Source organism: Sceloporus occidentalis, unplaced genomic scaffold, assembly GCF_023333645.1.
Source record: "Sceloporus occidentalis isolate IW3139 unplaced genomic scaffold, rSceOcc1.0.p SCAF_47, whole genome shotgun sequence".
In the NCBI taxonomy this organism is placed as follows: Eukaryota; Metazoa; Chordata; class Lepidosauria; order Squamata; family Phrynosomatidae; genus Sceloporus; species Sceloporus occidentalis.
In genome coordinates this window covers 2,420,601-2,440,523 of record NW_028317027.1, presented here as the reverse complement: position 1 = coordinate 2,440,523, position 19,923 = coordinate 2,420,601, and the positions used below count along the sequence as shown (strand labels likewise).

The following is a 19,923-nucleotide window of genomic DNA, read 5'->3' as shown; positions in this document are numbered from 1 at the left end:
GAGCAGGCACATCGGAACGGTAGGGATGTGTAAAATTGACTGTCACTGTCAAACCAGTGTAAATTTCTCGGTTTCTCATGGAAAACAAATTTTAAACTACTTTTTTTTTTTTCTTCTTCAAAACCGCAGGTTTAGTCTCCTCTGTCTTTACTTACAATGCTTCTTTGTCTACAAGGAGCAAACGCTTCCCATCTGTACGATTCTAGTTCCATGCTGTGACTGCCGCTGGAAAGCCATTAGATGATTTCAAACACCTTCTTCAGCTCTACTATGAGCTGCCAGTCTGATTTCTGCATCTCATCTCTAAACCAGTTTTTTAAAGCATCGATGGATTGTCGATTTATCTGAAACAAGCAAAAAATTGATCTTAGGGATAGTTAATAGCTGTAGCATGGAATTTGGGGAGCCATTCAGGTTATGTATACAAAGAGAAATTCTGTTGGAAAGTCCTAAGGAGTGATATCAGCAGCAGGAATTAATGTTAAAAATACTGTTTCCCAGTTATAAAATTGCATCGAGGTCACTACGTTATCTGGTCCCGTAGGCATTTCTGAGTCCTATTGCTGATGTTTACATGTGTTTCAGTGTGGCCACTGGTTTTCTGTCTTTACGTTACTGACATGTGAACGTTATATCTGTGTATCTGTTTGTATTACAGAAGTTGTCTTACTGCTGACCTTGCAACACTTTGTTATTCATCTATATCTGGTTTGTGACTGATGCCAATAAAAGGATTTAAACAAAAAAAAAATACTGTTTCCAGTAAACATGAGATCTGCATGTATAGAATGTATAAAATGCGGTGTCTGGAAACGGATTTCATCTCTGCTCATCAGAGGTGGCAATGAAAACAGTCTCAAAACAGGCATATGCAGAGACATGCTGGGAAACCAATGAACCAGGTCAGACAAAATGTGTGAGGCCCGATGAGCCAGAGAGTATATTCATGTCAAGCTGCAGAATGTAAATGCTTACCTTGCTAACAAGAAAGTCTGTGGCCTCAAAGTGTCTTCCAAACATCTTCGGAGACTCTCCCGGAATCGGTTCTATTTTGATGCACACCTCCTGGCCCTTCTTTGCAGTGTCCACCGATTTGTGATTAATTTCAATACTGGTCACTATCCCAATATCTACAAACTGCAAAATACAGGAAAAATTAGTACTTTACACAAAAATGGGTCACTTTCCACATCTTTTGGAATCTGTGAGGCCCCACTATGCTCATATGTTACTTACACCTTTGCTTGGAACACATATTGGCGTCCCCTGCTTCACTTGTCCGGCCTCCACAATTACACCCATGACAATCGGATCTCGAGAGTTGAATATAAATTGAGGCAGGATTCTTATTTTACATGGAAACACTGCTATATGCCTGTAAGAGACGGAAACAATGGTGAGTGAATTACTTGTATGCCGACAAGTTAAATCACAGCATACGAACCCTTTAATTTAGCAACTAAGATAGCTTAATGGTGAATACGCAAGAGGGCAAAGTAACCAGTAGTTCTTACAAGGAGCAGCTTGCGTACGTCAATACAACACAGGCCTAACGTTAAACGTAAGCCGTATCAGATACATAGATCACTTACTTAAACTCTTCTTGCTTCTGCTTCTTATAGTCTTGTCTGTATTTAGTAAAGGCATCAAACAGGTGGTAGATTATTTCAGCACTGAAGACACGAACACCTAAACTATCAGCCATTTCCTGGGCCTCTCGTTCAATTCTTACGTCGAAAGCCAAAATGACAGCATATCTGTAAAGATGAAAAGAAAAAAAAATAAGACATAAGTGAGCAAATCTGTCTTTACAGGACCCATATGCGGCTGCGTGAATAAAATGTACTCACTGAGGATCATGCTCCAACATCACAGAAGCTTTCATGACATCTTTCTTATGAACAGGGCCTATATTTATTCCAGCATACTGTAGGCGAAAGCCATCGTTATTGAGCAGTAACACAAAAGTACAAAAAAAAAAAATCATAAAGCAGACTTGCTCTATCACAAGCATTTTCACGATACAGAACTTACTGGGACTTCAGATGTCTTCAGGAATTCCAGCAGTGCTTCCAGGGACCCCAGAGTGGATGCCTGCACGTAAACACCCTTTTCTTCTAACTTGATCGCATTCAGGGTCTGCTTCAGTTCATGGATCAATTCATCCTATAAACAATACAGTATTAGGCCTTATTCCAAAGAAAGCAATGCTTTACAGACATGATATGTGCATATTATTTTGCTGTAATTACATTTTGCTACTTACTTTTAGTACTGGTATCTCATCATCCTTATAAGCCACCAGAACTGGCAAACCAGCCAAGGTTTTCTCCAAGTCCTTTCCAAGGACCTTCACACCCTGCGCTGCTTCAACCTCCTTGTGTTTTTCATATTGATTCTGCAAAAAACAAATGTTATTGCCTTTTCATCCATATGACCTTGTTCTATCACACGCAATATGATGAAAAAGAAAAACGGATTTGTAATTATAGAACACGTGACGTGTGATTTGAGTCGATTTCATTAGCTTTTTGAATCATAAAGAGGAGAAAAACATCCAGTATTTTACCTTCACTCTTAATTCTTTCATAGGCGGAGGTAGCAAGAGACCTCTAATCTGTGTTACAATTGGACCTTCCACTCCTGGAACTATAATCGTGTCTCCTTCTTTTAGACGTCCATTGATTAGTATAATATCTATAGTTGTGCCCATGCCTGGGAGGGCTTTTACCTAAGAAAAGTAAACCTAGCTTTAGGACCAGCAAAAGCACAACCATCATGGAATGTTTAAACTTTGAGTAACTGTTTTTTGTAATCCAGAAGGAAAAAAATCCAGCATCGGTTGCAAAAACAAATTAAAGTTATAAGACAAATATGAAATTGTGTTAAAGCAGTTTTATAAACATTAGAAATAAACATATAAAAGCAGGCGGTCCCTTACCTCCATCACTTGAGCTCTCAACTCTTCTGATTGCGCCAGTTTTTTACTGAGCATGTTCTGGGTCAGATCGACAAGGAGAGAGATCAGATTCCCCATACCATCTCCAGTGTGGGCTGAGGTAGGTACCAGAGACACAAACGTACGCGGGTCTTTATTTTCGTAAAACAAAGCAGCATTCAAACCCTTTAAAGCAAAGGAAAAAATGTGTCACATTGCTGCCAATTACATTTGTAGCAATCCAAATATCGACTATCTTAATAAATATGCAAGTCAGGATTGAAACGCACCTCTGACATAACCACAGCGTGACAATTATTTTAGCAGCAATTCCATAAAAACTGGAGATCTATTGCAAAGCACAAGTAAAAACTAGAAAGCGGCGACTTTAAAACTCAAAAAAGGTCTACCTGTTGGGCAAATTCAACAATGATGGCCTTGGCACGCTCCTCAAACTCATCCTTTGTGTTTTTCTTTTGTTTCTTTAATGTTGCAGACACATCGGTGTCTGGACTCTTCTTCCAGTCATACAGACGATCAATCTAAAGGAAAAAAAGAAAATGTTCAGCAGGTTGAGAAGCCTTAGCTTTGAACGCATTACTGCATCCAAGTACGAGACTCATAGCAGGAGGTACATATCTGTAAGTTATTTTGCAGACAAAACTCCAACAAGCTTACTTTATTTAGGGCCACAATGAAAGGGCACTTCTTATTCTTCAGCAAGTTTAAAGACTCAATGGTTTGCGGCTCCAATCCATGCATGATATCCACAACAAGAATGGCAATGTCACAAAGTGAACTTCCACGGTTCCTCAGGTTACTACAGATTGAGGAGAGCAAAATGATATGTTAATGAGTCTATTCTACAATACAGCACTGCTATACAAGACACACAAAATAAATTCAATTTATGGTTAGTATAGCGCCTATATAAGCCTATACTGTACTAGTATGCAGCCATGACCAGTAAAAAGTTAAAGATGAATGGACATCCACCATGCTTTATAATGTTACTTTTGAGAGACCACTGCCATTTCTTTTTACTTTGGATGCAGGCGAGCTGCTGAGAAATGTTTCATCTCGCCCCAGTAACTGTGCATTCTGAACAGATAGCTCAACCAGTCCTAAAGGAGAGTCTTGTCAGACAAGTTTAGACATTTAATGATACTGCCATTATCCATAAAAATCATTGTGTTATCACTGGTCTGTCACACAAACAAAAAGTTCGTCCATCACCGGTGTGTAAAGTGCTTGTGCTTCTCCGACGTATTACAGCTTACACAGTTAATAAAGAGTGTGTGTGTGTGTGTGTGTGTGTGTGTGTGTGTGTGTGTGTGTGTGTGTGTGTGTGTGTGTGTGTGTGTGTGTGTGTGTTAAATCAGCAAAGCCACCTGATACAAAACTGATATAGGTCTGTGTTTAAATACCTGAATGACTCGTGGCCTGGAGTATCAATGATCAGCATGCCTGGAATCTTCATGGTCTCCCTGTCAAACTAAATTAAATATGACAATTTAGACTGCGGAAACTCAACAAAACCGTGCGCTGATGGCTTGTGATTATTGTCGTGCTAGCCTCGAGATCAAATTACAAAAAGGAAAAGCATGCTTACATTCTTAACCATCTTAGTCTGTTCTTTAATGGCGTCCAAGGGCACATTGGTGGCCCCGATCTGCTGGGTGATGCCACCTGCTTCTCCATCTTGGACATTTGTGTGTCTAAGCTGTGTGGAAAAGATTTCCGTTTGTTACTTTGGGGAGCACGGTTGGTTCATGGTATCATGAAAACCATTTATACACCAGCACCTCTTTTAGAAGCACAGAATTAGACAGTAGATAAGTAGAAGTAGATAAGAACCACTCACCTCACCTAACCTGCCCATTATTCTATTGTGTACACGCATGCTTTACTGGTCCTCGGTCTTCTCTTATACTCACTTTGACCATTGGCCTATCCCATGCACGTATAAATTCTCTCGCTGTATTAACCACTTCCACTTCCATTTACGTCTAAGCCTCTGACCCTTTAGCTGTAGAATGACCCTTTGTTGTAATCTCTCATTGTTTGAAATAAAACCTCCCTCCTGTACTGTTAAAGCCTGTTGTGTAAAATGTTTCTATCACATCTGTCTCTGTTCTCCATGCAGTAAATATTTCCAGCAAATGTTTATCCAGCAATTTAGTAGCCCTTCCTTGAACTCTAGAACGTCAATATCAATCTTGACATGGGGTCTTTTCATTACTACGTTTACATTATAAGAAAAAAAAAAATTGAAGAAATATACCTTGTCTAGGATTTTCGTCTTTCCTGTGTCTACGTGTCCAAGTACACATATAACCGGTGAACGAAGCTTTTCCGTATTTACGGTTTTCTGATTTTCCAAACGTCGTTTCTAGAACGAAGACAAAATAAATTGGAGGGGGGGGGGGGTTATCAAACAATAGACAACCTAAAAACTAATTGTATGATAAACTATAATATTTTACTACATTTGGCAACAAAAACACTCCATGCCGCTATGGAAATCGGAAACGAACATACAAATTAGTACGTTTTTAGAAGTGTGCATTTTTTTTTTTAAAGTTACCTCAAAGCCAATAGATAACAAGGCTTGTGGTATAACGTTATAGTATAGTATGAGAAAACATTATATAGGAGTATTTCAAACTACAACAGGCTTCTCAAAGCCTTATATGTGTGGAATAATGCAAGCGCTCATCCTCGTACATGACCCTTAAATGGACACTTCAGCCATGATATGCACACTTTAAGGCACACAATAGCCGAAAGCAAGAGGGATTCTGCAACACATCCTCCTGCACGTTATATACTAACCTCCAGTTAAAGAAGCAGAGTAAGAAAAGCAGCGAGATGTTTTTTAGTCTTATAAAAGCGACACACTTACCTCGATCCTCTTCTTGGCCTTGTCATAGGCGATCTCTTCTTTGGTGCGGTCATCATCAGACTCAGACTCAGACTCAGAGCTAAGTTCTTTACTTGGTTTTTTTTCGGCATGCTTTGGAGTGACAGTCTGAGAGACAGCAGGCTTGTCGTCTGAAGACTTTCCTTCATCACTAGCATCGCTATCACCCTCATCTTCATCTTCTTCCTCACTTTCTCCCTCATCCTCCTCATCTTCATCCTCTTCCTCATCCTCATCTTGATTTTTCTCCTGAACTTCTATGTGGACTGTTTTTGTCTCTATATAGAACAATTGCACACAGCGGTTTTAGGATTCAGAAGTTACCTTTTCACATCTATGTTTAGGCCTACTTTTTAGCAATACTGATACCAAATGCAAAACAAGCTTCGGTAACTAACCTTGGTGTGATTTTGGTTGTGTCACTTAAATGTAAAATGTTCTAAAAGTAAAAATACGAGTCAGTACAAACCTTTCTCCTTTTCATCATCACTAACAATAGCTTCCCAGTCATCCACACCTGCATCCTCTTCCATCGCTAGAGGTTTGAAGAGAAAATAAAATAAAAGTGGCCATCACATAAGGAAATGTTTTTACATCCGAAGGCATGTCCCCATATCGTGCCCTGCAACGTGCCCGCTGAACTTCCCTTTCCAGGGACCACGATAAACTGATTAGAACCACCAAGAAGTGGAATAGAGACAAAAAAAAAAAAAAAAGACAAAAAAGTGTAGAGTACACTTCTGAACAGTACATTAAATGTGTTTCCAAAAACAACAAAGGTTACATTGAGCAACAGTCTAGGAGAGCTAATACAAAGAGCACATTCATGCCAACTATAACAAACCAAATGCATTTAGGGACAGAGGGGTTCTACAATTGCATAGTAGGAACACCACCAGTCAATATACTATCAAACAGTCTTGATGGCACCATACTCCTCCTTGCTATGGGATTATATATGGCTTTGCACTAGCCAACAATAGAAACATAATATATAAGCAGCAATCTCAAAGCATAACAGTATTCCTATTTGCATGGAGTATGAGTCCACCATTTGCAGCTTATAGTTAAAAGGCTACCGTATGGCTTTCACTAGGCTAGCATCTAAATAATGCTTCCCATTACAAGCAAAGCTCACTTAAAAGCACCTTGCTGCTTCCCATTCAAAAGCAAAGCTCACAGCAAATCAGCCCCTATGCACCACACTTTAATACCTTCTTGGTCTGACTCGCTCTCACGACTCAGGTCTCCTGTAAAAAGCGCGGCAATTAAATCTGGGACAAATCGCCTCAGCGTTTTGCAGAATTGAAAAAGTCACTAACTCGTAATATACTTTACATGGAGCACCAACATCACAAAAGGCTATGCTTCTATTTCCTTGGTAATATCAGAACGAACCTTTAATAAATCCCTACCATGAGAAGCATTACGCATGCCCAGCTCAGCCCATCCTGCAGGAGATGCCTACCGCGATTATAAGGAACAGCGGGTCCTTATTATAATAGGACTTTTATAATAGTGAAGTTAAAAATAAATATTTGAATGGTTAAGAGTACGTTGAATAAGAAAGTTATGAAAAAATGCCCGTTTGTATAGAGTCAAGACAAACTCCCTGATTTTCCACAGAATGTTCAAGATGACTCCCGGCACACTTTCTGATTGGTATGCAAAAGACGGTAAAAATACTACATAAAAATACAATTTGTTATACTTGAAGAAGCCCACAGGCGAAACGCGTATCGAAGGACTCAGACACTTAAATGGAGTATATTTTAAGATAGTGGTGTATGTAAAAGTGTTTATTCTACATTTTACATCACTTTTTATATTATATTTATATACATACACTCCATACACTCTGCAGGATCCACTCTGCTGTCCATCACCTTAAAGGGGGAATACTGCCCTAAGTCAGTACAGTGTTCTTTATCCCTGGAGCCAGGTTACAGGCTCTAGGCAAGGTGAGACGCTATCCATTTGTAGACATCTCCATTTAAGTACAATTGGGTGTGTGATCCCTAATCACACCAGGCGATTATTTGAGTCAGTCTTTGTCCGACTCATCAGAATGTGAGTTTTTATACATTTAAAAAAAAAAAAGCTATATTTTAGCATACAGAGTGCACTATTATCTTTTTTTTAGTAATTTATTCTACATAACCCATTGGGGTGAGTTACATTTATATTTACTTCTGTCGCTCCGCTCACTGTTGGTGGGTTGCACCACCAATACCGGTCTTTTATCTTGTTATACATTTGTAGTTAACCAAAGTTTGGAATGTTAAGACGTTTTGTACAGGATGTCCAATGATTTATGAACCAAGGGTTGTGGGACTGATTGGTATAATAAAAAAGGTAAAAAGTAGAATATGAAATCATAACCTCTTCATGTCCTTCAATCCTCATGTTAGGCAGCACTCAAATGCTTGGTGCCCCAGCAGGACTCCACCCCATCCAGAACGGCAAAATTAAAATAACACAAAACTTAATGAAGAGTTTATTTCCCCAAGTAGTGTTTTGGTGGCGGTTGCTCATGCATATATACACACACGTGTGTCATGTCATGGTTCCCTGGAAAGGATCCTGTCATTCACACATTTGTGGATTGACAGGTCCACTTTTAATGCCTTTAGAAGGGAGCAGTAAAATGTTATGCTTCCTCCTGCAAAAAAAAAAAAATGGAATACTACTAACCTGGTGGCTCTCCAAGAGCTGTGGTAGCCTCCTTTTCGGGTACTGGTGGTACTACAATTTCTGCAACAGGAGAAGTAACTTCCATTGGCTCTAGTAGGGGGACACAAAATATAGTGTTTAAAATAGGATACCATACAGCACCCCTGTCATGCCAAAATGCATCAACAATGGGACAAATTATATATTATATATATATATATATATATATATATATATTATAAACGGTAAATAGTAAAATGATTCACCTTCTTTAGTCTGAGATTGCTGCTGTGGCTTCTTTTTCTTCTTGTCTATATAAATTGGCTTTTTCTTTGGCACAGAATCTTTAGATGGCACCTCAATCCCTGAAAGAGCAACACAAAAACACTTATCAAGGCTCAAGATTGAACAGAAGCCCACGATGGACAAAAATGAAAGCTGAGATGCTAGATCCTTCAATAAGACTTTTTTTTTTTGCTTTTATTAAATGTTAATCATAATGAGATCACTAGCTATACGTTTAGTGACATACCCTGAGCTTGAAGGACTTTGAGGGTAGCTTCTGCACGAGCTCTGGCCTCCCTCTGGGCTTTGGTCAGCAGCTTTCCCTCCTTTTTCAGACGCTCCTTTCTCTCCTTCTCTTTCTGTTTCTTCTTCTCTTTCCGTTCTTGCTCCAGACGTTCCTGAGATAAAAGTGTTTAATCTTAAACATTTATCCTTAAAAAACATGGACACCCTCTGCCACGGTTTTCATAGCAACTGGCAGCTGGGATAGTCAAAGCAAAATAGCTATAACACCACAAATTTCTGGATTATGGCTAATGGGTTATTATTAAGTGTTTATGGAAGTTTTATTACCTCCTCTAAACGCTTGGCTTCCAGCTCCTCAATTCGCCGCAGGCGCTCCTCCTCCTCCCTCTTGATCCTTTCCTCCTCCTCTTTCATTTTAGCCAAGGCTTCCTGCATGGCTTTAACAGCTGCTTTACTGGGACCCTTTTTCTTCTCCTTTTCTTCTTTTTCTCCTTTCTTCTTCTTCTTGTCTTTCTTCTTCTTGTCACCATCGTCATCTGTGAATATTGGGGTTAAGCGATAGTTCAATATTACTCAGACATGTTACACACCACATTTAATATAAATGTATCATTTTTATTCCTTTGTAAATAACGACTTATGTTCCCAAAGCTAATCCCATTAAAGTAAAACTCTGCATTGCATCTCTATTGTAGTCTGTCAGTAGCACAGTGTCTCCTCATTCAGCAGTACAAAGTGGGAAAAGCCTCCCAGCAGCAGTGGTAGACAGTGGTGTGCAAGTACATATAGGATGATTCTGCAGAAATTCCCCATTTATTAGCAGGGGCGTACCCAGTAAATTTAAAAGCAACCTCTCAGTTATCATACGCATTGAAGTGCACGCAATGCCTGGTGTGTTACTTAAATACAATACGGGAATTTAATCATACATGGGATATATTCCCATACCCACGCGCCTAAGACAAGACTTAGGAATCATAAAGGTTTAAGAGTCCTTAAAGCAGGAATAATGGTCAGACTAGACCCCATCAAATTCTACGTTTCTACCAATAACTGGAAAAGGTGCATGCAGGCACACCAGCAGAGGGCAATTATTGCCTCATACATACATACACTATATATATATATACACACATACATACATAATATATTATATCTATATATATATCTATATAGATATATATACACACACACACACATCATGATGTGCCTATCCGGAATGCTTTGGAATGGAGGTATCAGAACAGGATCACACTGAACAGCCACCGCATACATACCATCAGGCTCCAAGTCAGCTTCTGGTTCTACTGCTGCTGCTGCTGCATCTTTTGCCTCATTTTTGGGAATAATGACTTCCTCTCCTTTCTTGACAGTCTCTGTTGGCTCTTTTTCCCCTTCTGCTTCGTTCTTTTCTTTCTGTTTTTTAAGCTTGGCTTTCTCCTCCTCTCGTTTCTTCCTCTCCCTCTCTTTCTTTTCAGCCTTTTTCTGGGCAGCAGTCTTTATTTTGAAGTCTCCTTCTTCGTCTCCACTTTCAGCCTTAGGCGCAGGCTTGGTCTTCTGATTTTTCTTCTGCCCTTTCTTGGCTTGGCCAAAGTCATCAGATTCCTCGTCACTGTCACCGGTGTTTTCTGCTTTCTCCTTGTCTTTACCTTCATCCTTTGCCACCTCAGAAACTGGAGGCTTTTTAGAAGCCTGATTTTTTCCTTTTGTTTTCTTCAAATTAATAAAAGGCTCGTCATCGTCATCGGTCTCAGACATTTTGGGTTTCTCTGCTTTTTTGGATTTAGCATTTTTGCTCTCCATTTCATCGATATTATCCTCGTCATCGCTGGCTTTCTGAACTTTCTTAGCTTTCTTTTTTTTGTCTTGTTTTGGGAGAAAAGGCTCAACGGTTTCCTGCTTTTGAAATATAATAGCCAGAAATGTATTAACAGTCCTACCAGAAGAAAAACGCTAACTGGACTGTTAGTTCATGGCGATCCTGACCTAATGCTTTGTATACTGGCAATTGGCTAGGTTAACAGATGTTTTAGCAGATCTTCCATACAGTAATAGGCGTAAGTGTTCAGCGGTAGTCAAGTAGAACAAATACAGTGACTATTAGAACTTAGATTTAAAGCAGTAACAGATAAACATGTTGCGGTTTTAATCATAATAACTAGCCTAAGGACCGCAGAAAACATGTTAGACCCTCTGCAGAGGTGCAGTCGTAGTAGAGACCCCAGAGTCTGCACAGACCTTGCTGGGATCCCTGATGACCCCCTTCACACAGGCTAAACCCCCATATTGTTATCAGGACTGCAGCGCCCTGCTTCTTAATCGCTGTGAGATCAACTACAGTGGGGATTGCAGTGAAAATAGGGAATGGAAATATATCGTTTGTAGTTACTCTCTGATCGCTAGCCATGTTGCACGGGGTAGTGTGAATAAAAAGAAAAATGATAGCATTTGTAGAAGAAATCCTAAGTATCTTAGAAACTAAATACCAGCATCTTCTTTCACTTAGGCCTGTTATGGAGATTTACCTTTCCCTCGACATCTTTATCTCCTTTGTCACCTTGTGTTTCCATAGACAACTCTTCCAATTCCTTCAGGATGTCATCTTCGCTGCAAATGAACAAACATATTGAAATTATACACTCAAGAACCCCCCAAAAAACACATGGCTTTAAAAAAAATTTAATCACAATGATCATTTACTCAAAATCTTGTTTCTTCTTGTCTTTCTTCTTCTTTCCTTTTGTTTTCTGGTCTTTGGAGGCTCCTGCTCCCTCAATTTCTGCAGCAAGGGCGTCAAGGTCGACATCATCCTTGGAACTTTAATGGGAGGAAATCAAGATGATCATGTGACAAAAGGATAATTGTTTGAAACGCGACATTAGTCAGATCTGTCCGAAACGTAATAAAAAGGTCATATTCATTAAAGATAAAAAAGGGGAGACAAAAGTGGCTGTTCCATGTTTAACAAAGAAGCGTACTTTTATGGCAACGAAACTGCTAATTATGATAGAAATGTAAGAGATAGGTTGGATTGTTATGCTTTATGATCCTTCAATGTATCATAAAGGCACAATTTTACAACACTGCTATGAAGCTAAAATACTAGACAGTGTTTTGGAGGATCCCTGTAAGAAGTGTATATATTATATATAAGTTATATATTAAGTACATATATAAGCCCACCTGGTACCCCACTGCTTGGTATTTGAAAGAGCAAACTCTGCTAATCAGAAACTGGGCTTATCTTTGTAAACGGCATTCATATTCAGCAGCTGACGAGGACCTGCTCGCATTAACTAGCCACCCAAACGGAAATACACGGCTTTTTCCCTTTCCGGAACACTTCTTATCTAATAGGCACCAAAACGCCTGCTGCTTAATAGCAAGAAAGGCATATTTCACAACCGGCCAAAGAAGAACGCACCTATGTGCATAATGTACTCGTAGCGGATTCAAACGAGGACTTTAGCATTGATCATGTCTTCACAGTTGCTTCTCTCTGGGGCTACAATTTCCCCATACCTGCTCATACTTAAAGAGGGAAAAAAAATCTGACAACTCGGACTTCATCTAAAGAAACAGAGAATGCGGAGGTGCCGTTTCATGCAGGCAGGCAGGCAGCTTCTGCTATACGCAGTTAACTCGGCCCGTAAAGCCACGGTATCTATTACATGAATAAGTAAATCTGAATAGGACAATTGCTTTTAAAATAAAATATCAGGTGATTGGGTGAAATTCTCTTGCGCCTAGTGAGATCGCAACAAAGACAGTTATCTGGATTACGGACAGTCTGCGCAAGCAAGTGTTATGGACGATGAGGTCTGCATGGTGAATAAAGTACGTCCTAAATAAACTGTATTAATTAGTGTTTTATTTCATTATATTTGTTGCTGGCGAATGAAGATCTGGTGCCTTTCACAGCTCCTGGATTTTATTTGTTAGTAGCCTGATAAGTATTTATGTATATCCGCCACAGCAATTAGTCCCTGCATGATGTCATTACAACACAGAGCTTCACGCGTCATGCCGGACGCTAAGCCTTTTTACAAGGACTGCCCCTACACAGCTCGTCCGACACTAGCACAGGCAAGTAACTCAATCGCGCATGCCTTAATAACAGAAAAGCCTGTGCCTGGGACACGCTGCTTGGAGCCTTTGCCGAGTAATATTGATCTGAGGATTGCAATCATGAAATCCAAACGTTAAAACAGAAATTGAGTTTCCTTCATTTTGGCCCAAAAATGATTGCGTTAAAAATGAACACATATATTAAGGTAACAGATGATAAATGTTGGAAAGTACATTAAATTTCACAGTGAATCTTGTCTGTTTATCTACATTTTGACAACAGGACAGGTTTTTCGCCACCGGCTCTGATGATCTGCCATTTGGAATTCTGACACCCAAACGCCAGCAGACCCGGGGAGCTTCGGCAACTTGGTAGACTAAGCCTTGCCAACGCTGACAAGCGGCTTGCAAATGTGTACTGGAAATCCAGGTAAGTGGAAGCTTAAAAGGCTGTACACAAAAAGGCCTTTTAGACAAGACCCATTTAACACACTGGGTTAATAAAATCATACTGGATTAATTCAGAAAGTCAAGCAGACTTAAAAAAAGCAGTTTCCCTGTGAATAGCGACAACAATCAATTTCATTCAATCTAAATAGAAAGACCGATAGCAAGTTAAACAGTAGGCTGAAAAGAATCCATCCAGTTAGTCCTTTCAAGTGCCTAATTAATCCAATAGAATGCAAAATGAGAACTTTATCCAAGGGTGTCCCACAGATCTCCTGCATCCACATTACCGATGCTTAAGATAAACAGTTCTAAGAATGCTTGTACCCGCCAGAAACACATCCAGCCTTATTCCATCTTAACATGCATTTCACTGAACTCGACATACAGCAATGGTTCCCTTCCTAAAATGTCATAGCAAAAAAAGAGTTACTCTTCGTTACGGGCAACAGCACCACGCAGGTCATCCACACAGGTATAGGTTTGGGGGACGTCTTCTGTAACGATTTCCAGTCTAAGAGGCACTAAGAGCCAAGCAAAATCCAAGACTCATCATTTAAAAAAATCTCTCTTTTATACAAAAGCCATAAAAAAATAAATCAGGCTTAATACACCATATCTGGGGCTTTTCAAGTTCTAGAATGCGATCACACGAATGGGAGTATTAATTGTACATACAAAACGAGGATGCCTGTGTGTGGGGGTCTCGTCACATCACAGGATGCAGGGCTACACTACACTAATCCAGTATGTATTTAGCATGGACCTCGCTTTGTGTCATACACGATGCGTGCCTGATCCCCATGCACTCACAGCACATACGTATCTATACCGAAGCCTGTTTTCTTTATACAACAAATTATGCCGTCATTAATCTCACTCTGGGCCTAAAAAATAAAGAGCACAGGAGTCCATTTTTTTAGCCGCTGCCGATATACACCTTTGCCGGCACAGATGATAAGGCTGCCTGTAGGCCCACCTCTTTAGATACAGCCTATGGCCGCTCACAGGCCTGTTTGTCTATACGAAGTAGGGGGTTATTTGCGTCCATAAATAAGTACAGTTACCTATCCTCGGTCTTGCTCTTCTGTTTCTTCCCCATAGTTCTCGCTTCTCAGTTGATCAGAACACACGCAACCCCCGACTCCTTCACCGTGCTGCATATGGTGAGCAAAAGTTACGCCTCCTCGCAGCTACGCGCATGCGCATGTGCCTGAACCCGTGAACCCTGACGTCACGCGCACCTCGTAGTCCAATCAGAAGCCGCCGTATAGACGCACGCTTGCTGCGCACTTCAAAGGATGTCTGAGGACGTCCATTGTAAATTGTTGTGCGTGCGTGTGTTCGGTGCTGTGTGTTATTGTCAGCGTACAGCTAGCGCACTAATTGACTTCGCACCATGCAAAATGGGAAATGGGTCACCGACATGTGTATGAACATGAAAGCTCTCGCGTGCAAAAATGAACCATCATGTGGACTGCAACTCGCATCATGCCTTTTGGCCTCGTAGTCTGATGGGTTTTCCAATTTTGTTTAACATTATAATAAAATGTAGTTCGTATTGTTCGTGTGAGTTTGTTGTGGGTATTAACACAACCTGTTTAGCGCACGTAACGATCGTAAAACATGCAACATATGTGTAATACCGCCGCAAAATCTGGTTGCTATGGTTAATTTTCCACAATCAAGAATGGCGCCTCGAGACTTTCCATCAGAACCGACACATTGTGGATGGTGAAAGACACACCTTTTAAAGTGTTTATTACGTGACATTTTTTGGACGAAGGTACATAAGTTCACTCCAGAAAAATGGTTTCTACGGCGGCTTTAATCGTATGACACTCTGTTAAAGCTTTACAATGTAAACAAGGCGTGGAGTAATATAGGACATGATTCATTAAGGCATAAGCAATAAAGACCGAATACACAAAATCTAAACTTTAAAGGTAAGCGACGTGTAACTAGGGTGCAAGAATCGTTTATAAAAAATGCATGAAAAATATGTAAAGGTCGCTTTACGCAAAACTGTTCTAGGCGACATTACGATAATGTGACATTGTGTCTCTGGATTTAGCACTCTGCGCGGCACCTCCCACTAATGTTGCCGCAGGTGACGCAGTTGGTAGAGAAGCGCTCCTGGTGTGACAGTTGCTAGTGTAAGTGGGAGAGACCCGGGAAATAGTCGCGTCTTCAACGGACAGGTAGTCAGTCATGGACCGCTTTCTTACGCGTATGAGTAATGATACGAGTTATGAGTTTTTTTTTATCTTGCGTTATAGCGCGGCGGTCGTGTTATATAAAACGTATTAGCATTGCGGCCTCGGCACAGCGCTGCCCCATCACACGCGTGTTCGTGTAACACCCGTGTCCAGCTTTATGCGCTCACTGCTGTTTGTTGTAGTCGCTGCGAGCCGCTGGAGGGCCCCAGCCCGTTGTTTTTTGTTTTTTTTTATTTATACACCGCGGTGTCTCCTGCCATTGCGAGACGTACGGAAGCTATCGTTCATTGTCATGGTGAAGAGCGGGTACCGCCCTCCTATCCCGCTGTATGCACGCAGCTGCTTGGGGCTCTGATTGCTTTCTGCCCATTATCTACCGTTCTATCCATCAATTCGTATGACGTCTTATTTTAGCGCCTGGATGACGTATGTTCCTCAATGTAGTGTTTGCTGAGGTTTGATACATTCCGAATCGCGGTACGTATGGGATTGTGAAACGTTCTTTCATGATTTGGCTGCTCGTTATTCGCAATAAGAGTGTTTCTCGGAACATCCAAAAAACCTCCATCTTCGTAGAAGGCGATGCTTGTGTTTTGAACAGTCCTGAGTACAGTGAAATGTAAAATATTCTTTGAAGCTCTTGACTTATCCCAAATGCAGCTGAATTACATGTTTCGGTTCCCTCTCTTCACTATCCAGTATGTGGGGCGGACACCAGCAGGTTTGTCCAACCTGAAGGGCTGAGGCGGCCCTGTATAACGCACCATTTAATGTGGGAAGAGACTTTGAAGAAACTGATTTAACTATACATTATTTGTTCACCAAGGGGAAAGTTGCCAGGAGACCTTGTTTAAGAAATTTCGTTTCAGCTCCTCGCCTTCGCATTATGAAGGTCCAACCCCAGTGTGCTTCTGTGGCAGAGTATAACGCGTAGTTAAGTCAGTGAGATCTCTTGTCGCCTCACACATTGAATTATGCATTATACAGGGCCAGCTCAGCCGTTCTTGTTGGGGAAACCTGCCAGTGGAGTAGGGGAGGAAGAACCACAACTCTCATGCAAACGCTACTCCCAAAGGACTGCTTTTGTTAATGTGGGTTGTGGGCCCAAATAACGACGCTATTGGTTCATAGTATGTTTTTGTGCCAAAAGTAATCTAGAAGCAATAAAGAGTTTAACTCCGACTAACCATCTCTCCTCAGAGCGGCCTCGTTAAAATGGCTGGTGATGCTTCTGTGGGGATGTTTCCAAAAGTCATGGAGACTCAGTTACTCCAGACGGCCAAGATAATGGAGGAGCAGCTGGATGCCGAGCTGGAGAAGCTGGATAAGATTGATGAAGATGAGATGGAACTCCTGAAGGAAAGAAGGCTGCAAGCCCTGAAAAAAGCACAGCAACAAAAACAAGTACGTTTGATTATGTTCTAATATTTATTTTATTTCTAATCCATTTCCTGGGAGACTGGAAATTTTTTATTTTTTATTTAACACAGGAATGGTTGTCAAAGGGTCATGGTGAATATCGAGAAATCCCCAGCGAGAGAGACTTTTTCCAGGAAGTGAAAGAAAGCAAAAAAGTCGTCTGCCATTTCTACAGAGATTCGACCTTGAGGTATGTATACGTGTAACAAGTGGAAAAATATAAATCATGACATCATCAAGGGGGGTACCCGGTTTTATTTTAACAACATATTCTGTGTGGGCCCGTTTTGGACTGTGTGAGCACTATTAATATTTCCCATATGCTGAATTTTTTTTGGGGGGGGATTACATCTCTAATAAGACAGACTTGGGTAACTGGGTAACGCAGTATGGCATCACAGTATTTTCAAATGGAAGAGCTCAGCCTATGGTATACAGAGAGTGATAGAGTGAGAACGAATAGAATGCAATAGAGAAAAAAATTGGGTATGTGATAGCAGACATGGGAAAAAAACAGAAAGGGGGGGGGGGCTTTTTTTTTTTTTTTCTGTTCTCCAAAGCCATGTTTCCGGAAAAATTGAAACATAATAGAGTGTGGAATATGTTCTTTTACAATGATAAATAATCCATTTATGACATGGCATTCAAACTATATAACATGAACACCTTTATGAAAGATGCACAAATAGTGGCAGTTACTTCTTCACTTTTTCATTTGGAATAGGCGCTAGGGTGCAAATCCTGGCAATTGGGTTCGCTCTCCCTGTCCAATTCATGGACAACAATTAGAGGAGATCCTTGGGGGGGGGGGTTCTTTGTGTTGATGGTTTCTTCATTTATTTTGTTGCATTTGAGGGAAAGTTGGGGGGGTTACCTGTTGAAATGTTAACATATACAGGGTTATATAACCTCCTATAGTATTGCTCCATTTGCAACAAAAGTAAAACTTAATTTTTTTTATTTCAAGCATGAAGCTTTTATATACACTTCATTACATATTCTCAGCGTAACAAAACAATTTTAAATTTGTAAAATTACTCCACACTGCATTTTTTTTTTTCTTTTCAATTTTTCTGAAAATTTCCATTTTTTCCCGTGGGAAAAAAAAAACCGGAAATGTTACATCTCTATGTGGGAGTTGGGGGTGCTCGGTCCCTGTATCCCTGTGCTTTACCAGAGAGAGTGAGAGGCAGGGGGAATAAGCCAAAAGGGATGAAGGCGGAAAGTAAAAAAAAAAAAAAGAGGCGCCTAGCAAACGGAACGTGCGCGGAGGTTCTAATGGGCAGTGCCAAAGGAAATGCTGTGTTTATTCCCTGTATAGATGTGACACCCTAGTGATTTTCCTTTTAGACTTTAAGTAGGGTCGGAATATATTTGTCCCAACCCGTATTTAATCCCCAACTGTGTCTTACAAAGGGATTTTTGGTATATAAGAATTATCATCCTGTCCGCTGTGTCCGTGGCACCGCAGGCTTTATCATCTAGTCTTTTATATAACATGATGAACAGCTTCTGTATGTGCCAGATCTAGATGTAGATTTGAAGTCAAGCAAATTAGTTTTTTGCTTTGTATTTATTGTATTTGTGTGTATATGAGCACTGGAACTTTTATCGAAAAACACATCAACAATGTAAGTATTAAAGCTTATTAATTTTCTTTAAAGAAGTAAAATATTGGACAAACACCTGGCAATTTTGGCTAAGAAGCATCTTGAGACCAAGTTCCTGAAACTGAATGTTGAGAAAGCACCTTTCTTGTGTGAAAGACTACGCATAAAAGTCATTCCCACTCTGGCTTTGGTGAAAGATGGCAAAACAAAAGATTATGTTGTTGGTTTTACTGACCTGGGTAACACAGATGAATTCTCCACCGAGACTTTGGAGTGGAGACTCGGCTGTTCTGAAATTATTAATTACACGTAAGTTTATTTTGTTTAATTTAACATACTAAGGTTGTTTGGGGGTCTTATGCGGTTACTAAGCAGTTTTTCTTGTTATAGTGGAAATCTGTTGGAGCCACCCTTTGAGACCCAAAAGAAGCAAGGATCACATTTCAAAAAAGTGGACAAGAAGACTATAAGGGGAAAGACTTACGATTCAGATTCTGATGATTAGGCGTTTTGCTCATAGTAAAATATTTGTTTGCTTGATAACACTATTTTGGATTGCCCCTTTTTCATTTACAACACATTCTTTGTAATTCATGACAAAATGGACCGAGTGATTTACTCATGTTTGAGTTTGACATGATAATGTCAGTCCTTTTTGTAGATAAAGCAGTTCAGAGCTTGGTTTAGTGCCTTGTATTAACACTTGGCTAATTTCAAGCAATAAGTCACATTTATGATCATACTCTACATATAAGCCTTTTCTAGACAGTTTTATACTTGTATATTAACAAATGAAAAAATTACGAGTCAAAAGCATAGAGAACAATAATGATTGTAGAAAAGTGATTTGTAGACCCTCTTTCCACTCAATATGAGCAGTGCTGTTCCCAACGACTGTTAAAGTGATGCTTTATTATAATTAAATGCTACAATCCCTTTAGTTTAGAAATAATGCTGCTGGTAGCGATAGTATGCAGCTCCACCTTGTGGATCAGTTTGGTACTACATATTAGATTTGCTTCTGCTCCTATTGAATACTATGTACCTGCATGTACCTCTGTCTTTAAACTGTTGGTATTTCTTTTGTCGTGCCTC

General features: G+C 40.2%; 2 protein-coding genes across 2 annotated transcripts; one reads left to right on the top strand and one right to left on the bottom strand.

The window, feature by feature from the left end:
• Window positions 1-236: 236 nt before the first annotated feature.
• LOC149289203 (eukaryotic translation initiation factor 5B-like) lies at window positions 237-14,682 on the bottom strand. Its single transcript, XM_089490850.1, has 24 exons — window positions 14,648-14,682; window positions 11,766-11,882; window positions 11,591-11,672; window positions 10,343-10,964; window positions 9,393-9,601; window positions 9,067-9,217; window positions 8,801-8,899; window positions 8,556-8,645; window positions 6,331-6,396; window positions 5,844-6,139; window positions 5,223-5,330; window positions 4,551-4,661; window positions 4,366-4,433; window positions 3,617-3,758; window positions 3,349-3,480; window positions 2,942-3,124; window positions 2,570-2,731; window positions 2,267-2,398; window positions 2,035-2,166; window positions 1,851-1,927; window positions 1,593-1,757; window positions 1,237-1,375; window positions 976-1,137; window positions 237-344 (listed from the first exon to the last, which is right to left on the bottom strand). The coding sequence occupies exons 1-24, from the start codon at window positions 14,680-14,682 to the stop codon at window positions 237-239; spliced, it is 3,588 nt and encodes a 1,195-aa protein (XP_089346976.1).
• A 2,332-nt stretch (window positions 14,683-17,014) lies between these two features.
• LOC149289202 (thioredoxin domain-containing protein 9-like) lies at window positions 17,015-19,333 on the top strand. The gene is made up of 4 exons (XM_089490949.1): window positions 17,015-17,203; window positions 17,290-17,408; window positions 18,883-19,137; window positions 19,219-19,333. The coding sequence occupies exons 1-4, from the start codon at window positions 17,015-17,017 to the stop codon at window positions 19,331-19,333; spliced, it is 678 nt and encodes a 225-aa protein (XP_089347075.1).
• Window positions 19,334-19,923: the final 590 nt, after the last annotated feature.

What these genes read in the sequence shown, in the direction of transcription:
- LOC149289202 (XM_089490949.1), top strand. Translation starts at nt 17,015, where the DNA reads ATGGCTGGTGATGCTTCTGTGGGGATGTTTCCAAAAGTCATGGAGACT. An exon ending in AAGCACAGCAACAAAAACAA is followed by an intron (nt 17,204 to 17,289) that starts GTACGTTTGATT and finishes TATTTAACACAG; the next exon opens with GAATGGTTGTCAAAGGGTCA. An exon ending in TACAGAGATTCGACCTTGAG is followed by an intron (nt 17,409 to 18,882) that starts GTATGTATACGT and finishes TTTTCTTTAAAG; the next exon opens with AAGTAAAATATTGGACAAAC.
- LOC149289203 (XM_089490850.1), bottom strand. Translation starts at nt 14,682, where the DNA reads ATGGGGAAGAAACAGAAGAGCAAGACCGAGGATAG. An exon ending in GCAATCTCAGACTAAAGAAG is followed by an intron (nt 8,646 to 8,800) that starts GTGAATCATTTT and finishes TCCCCCTACTAG; the next exon opens with AGCCAATGGAAGTTACTTCT. An exon ending in CAGACTTTCTTGTTAGCAAG is followed by an intron (nt 345 to 975) that starts GTAAGCATTTAC and finishes TGCTTGTTTCAG; the next exon opens with ATAAATCGACAATCCATCGA.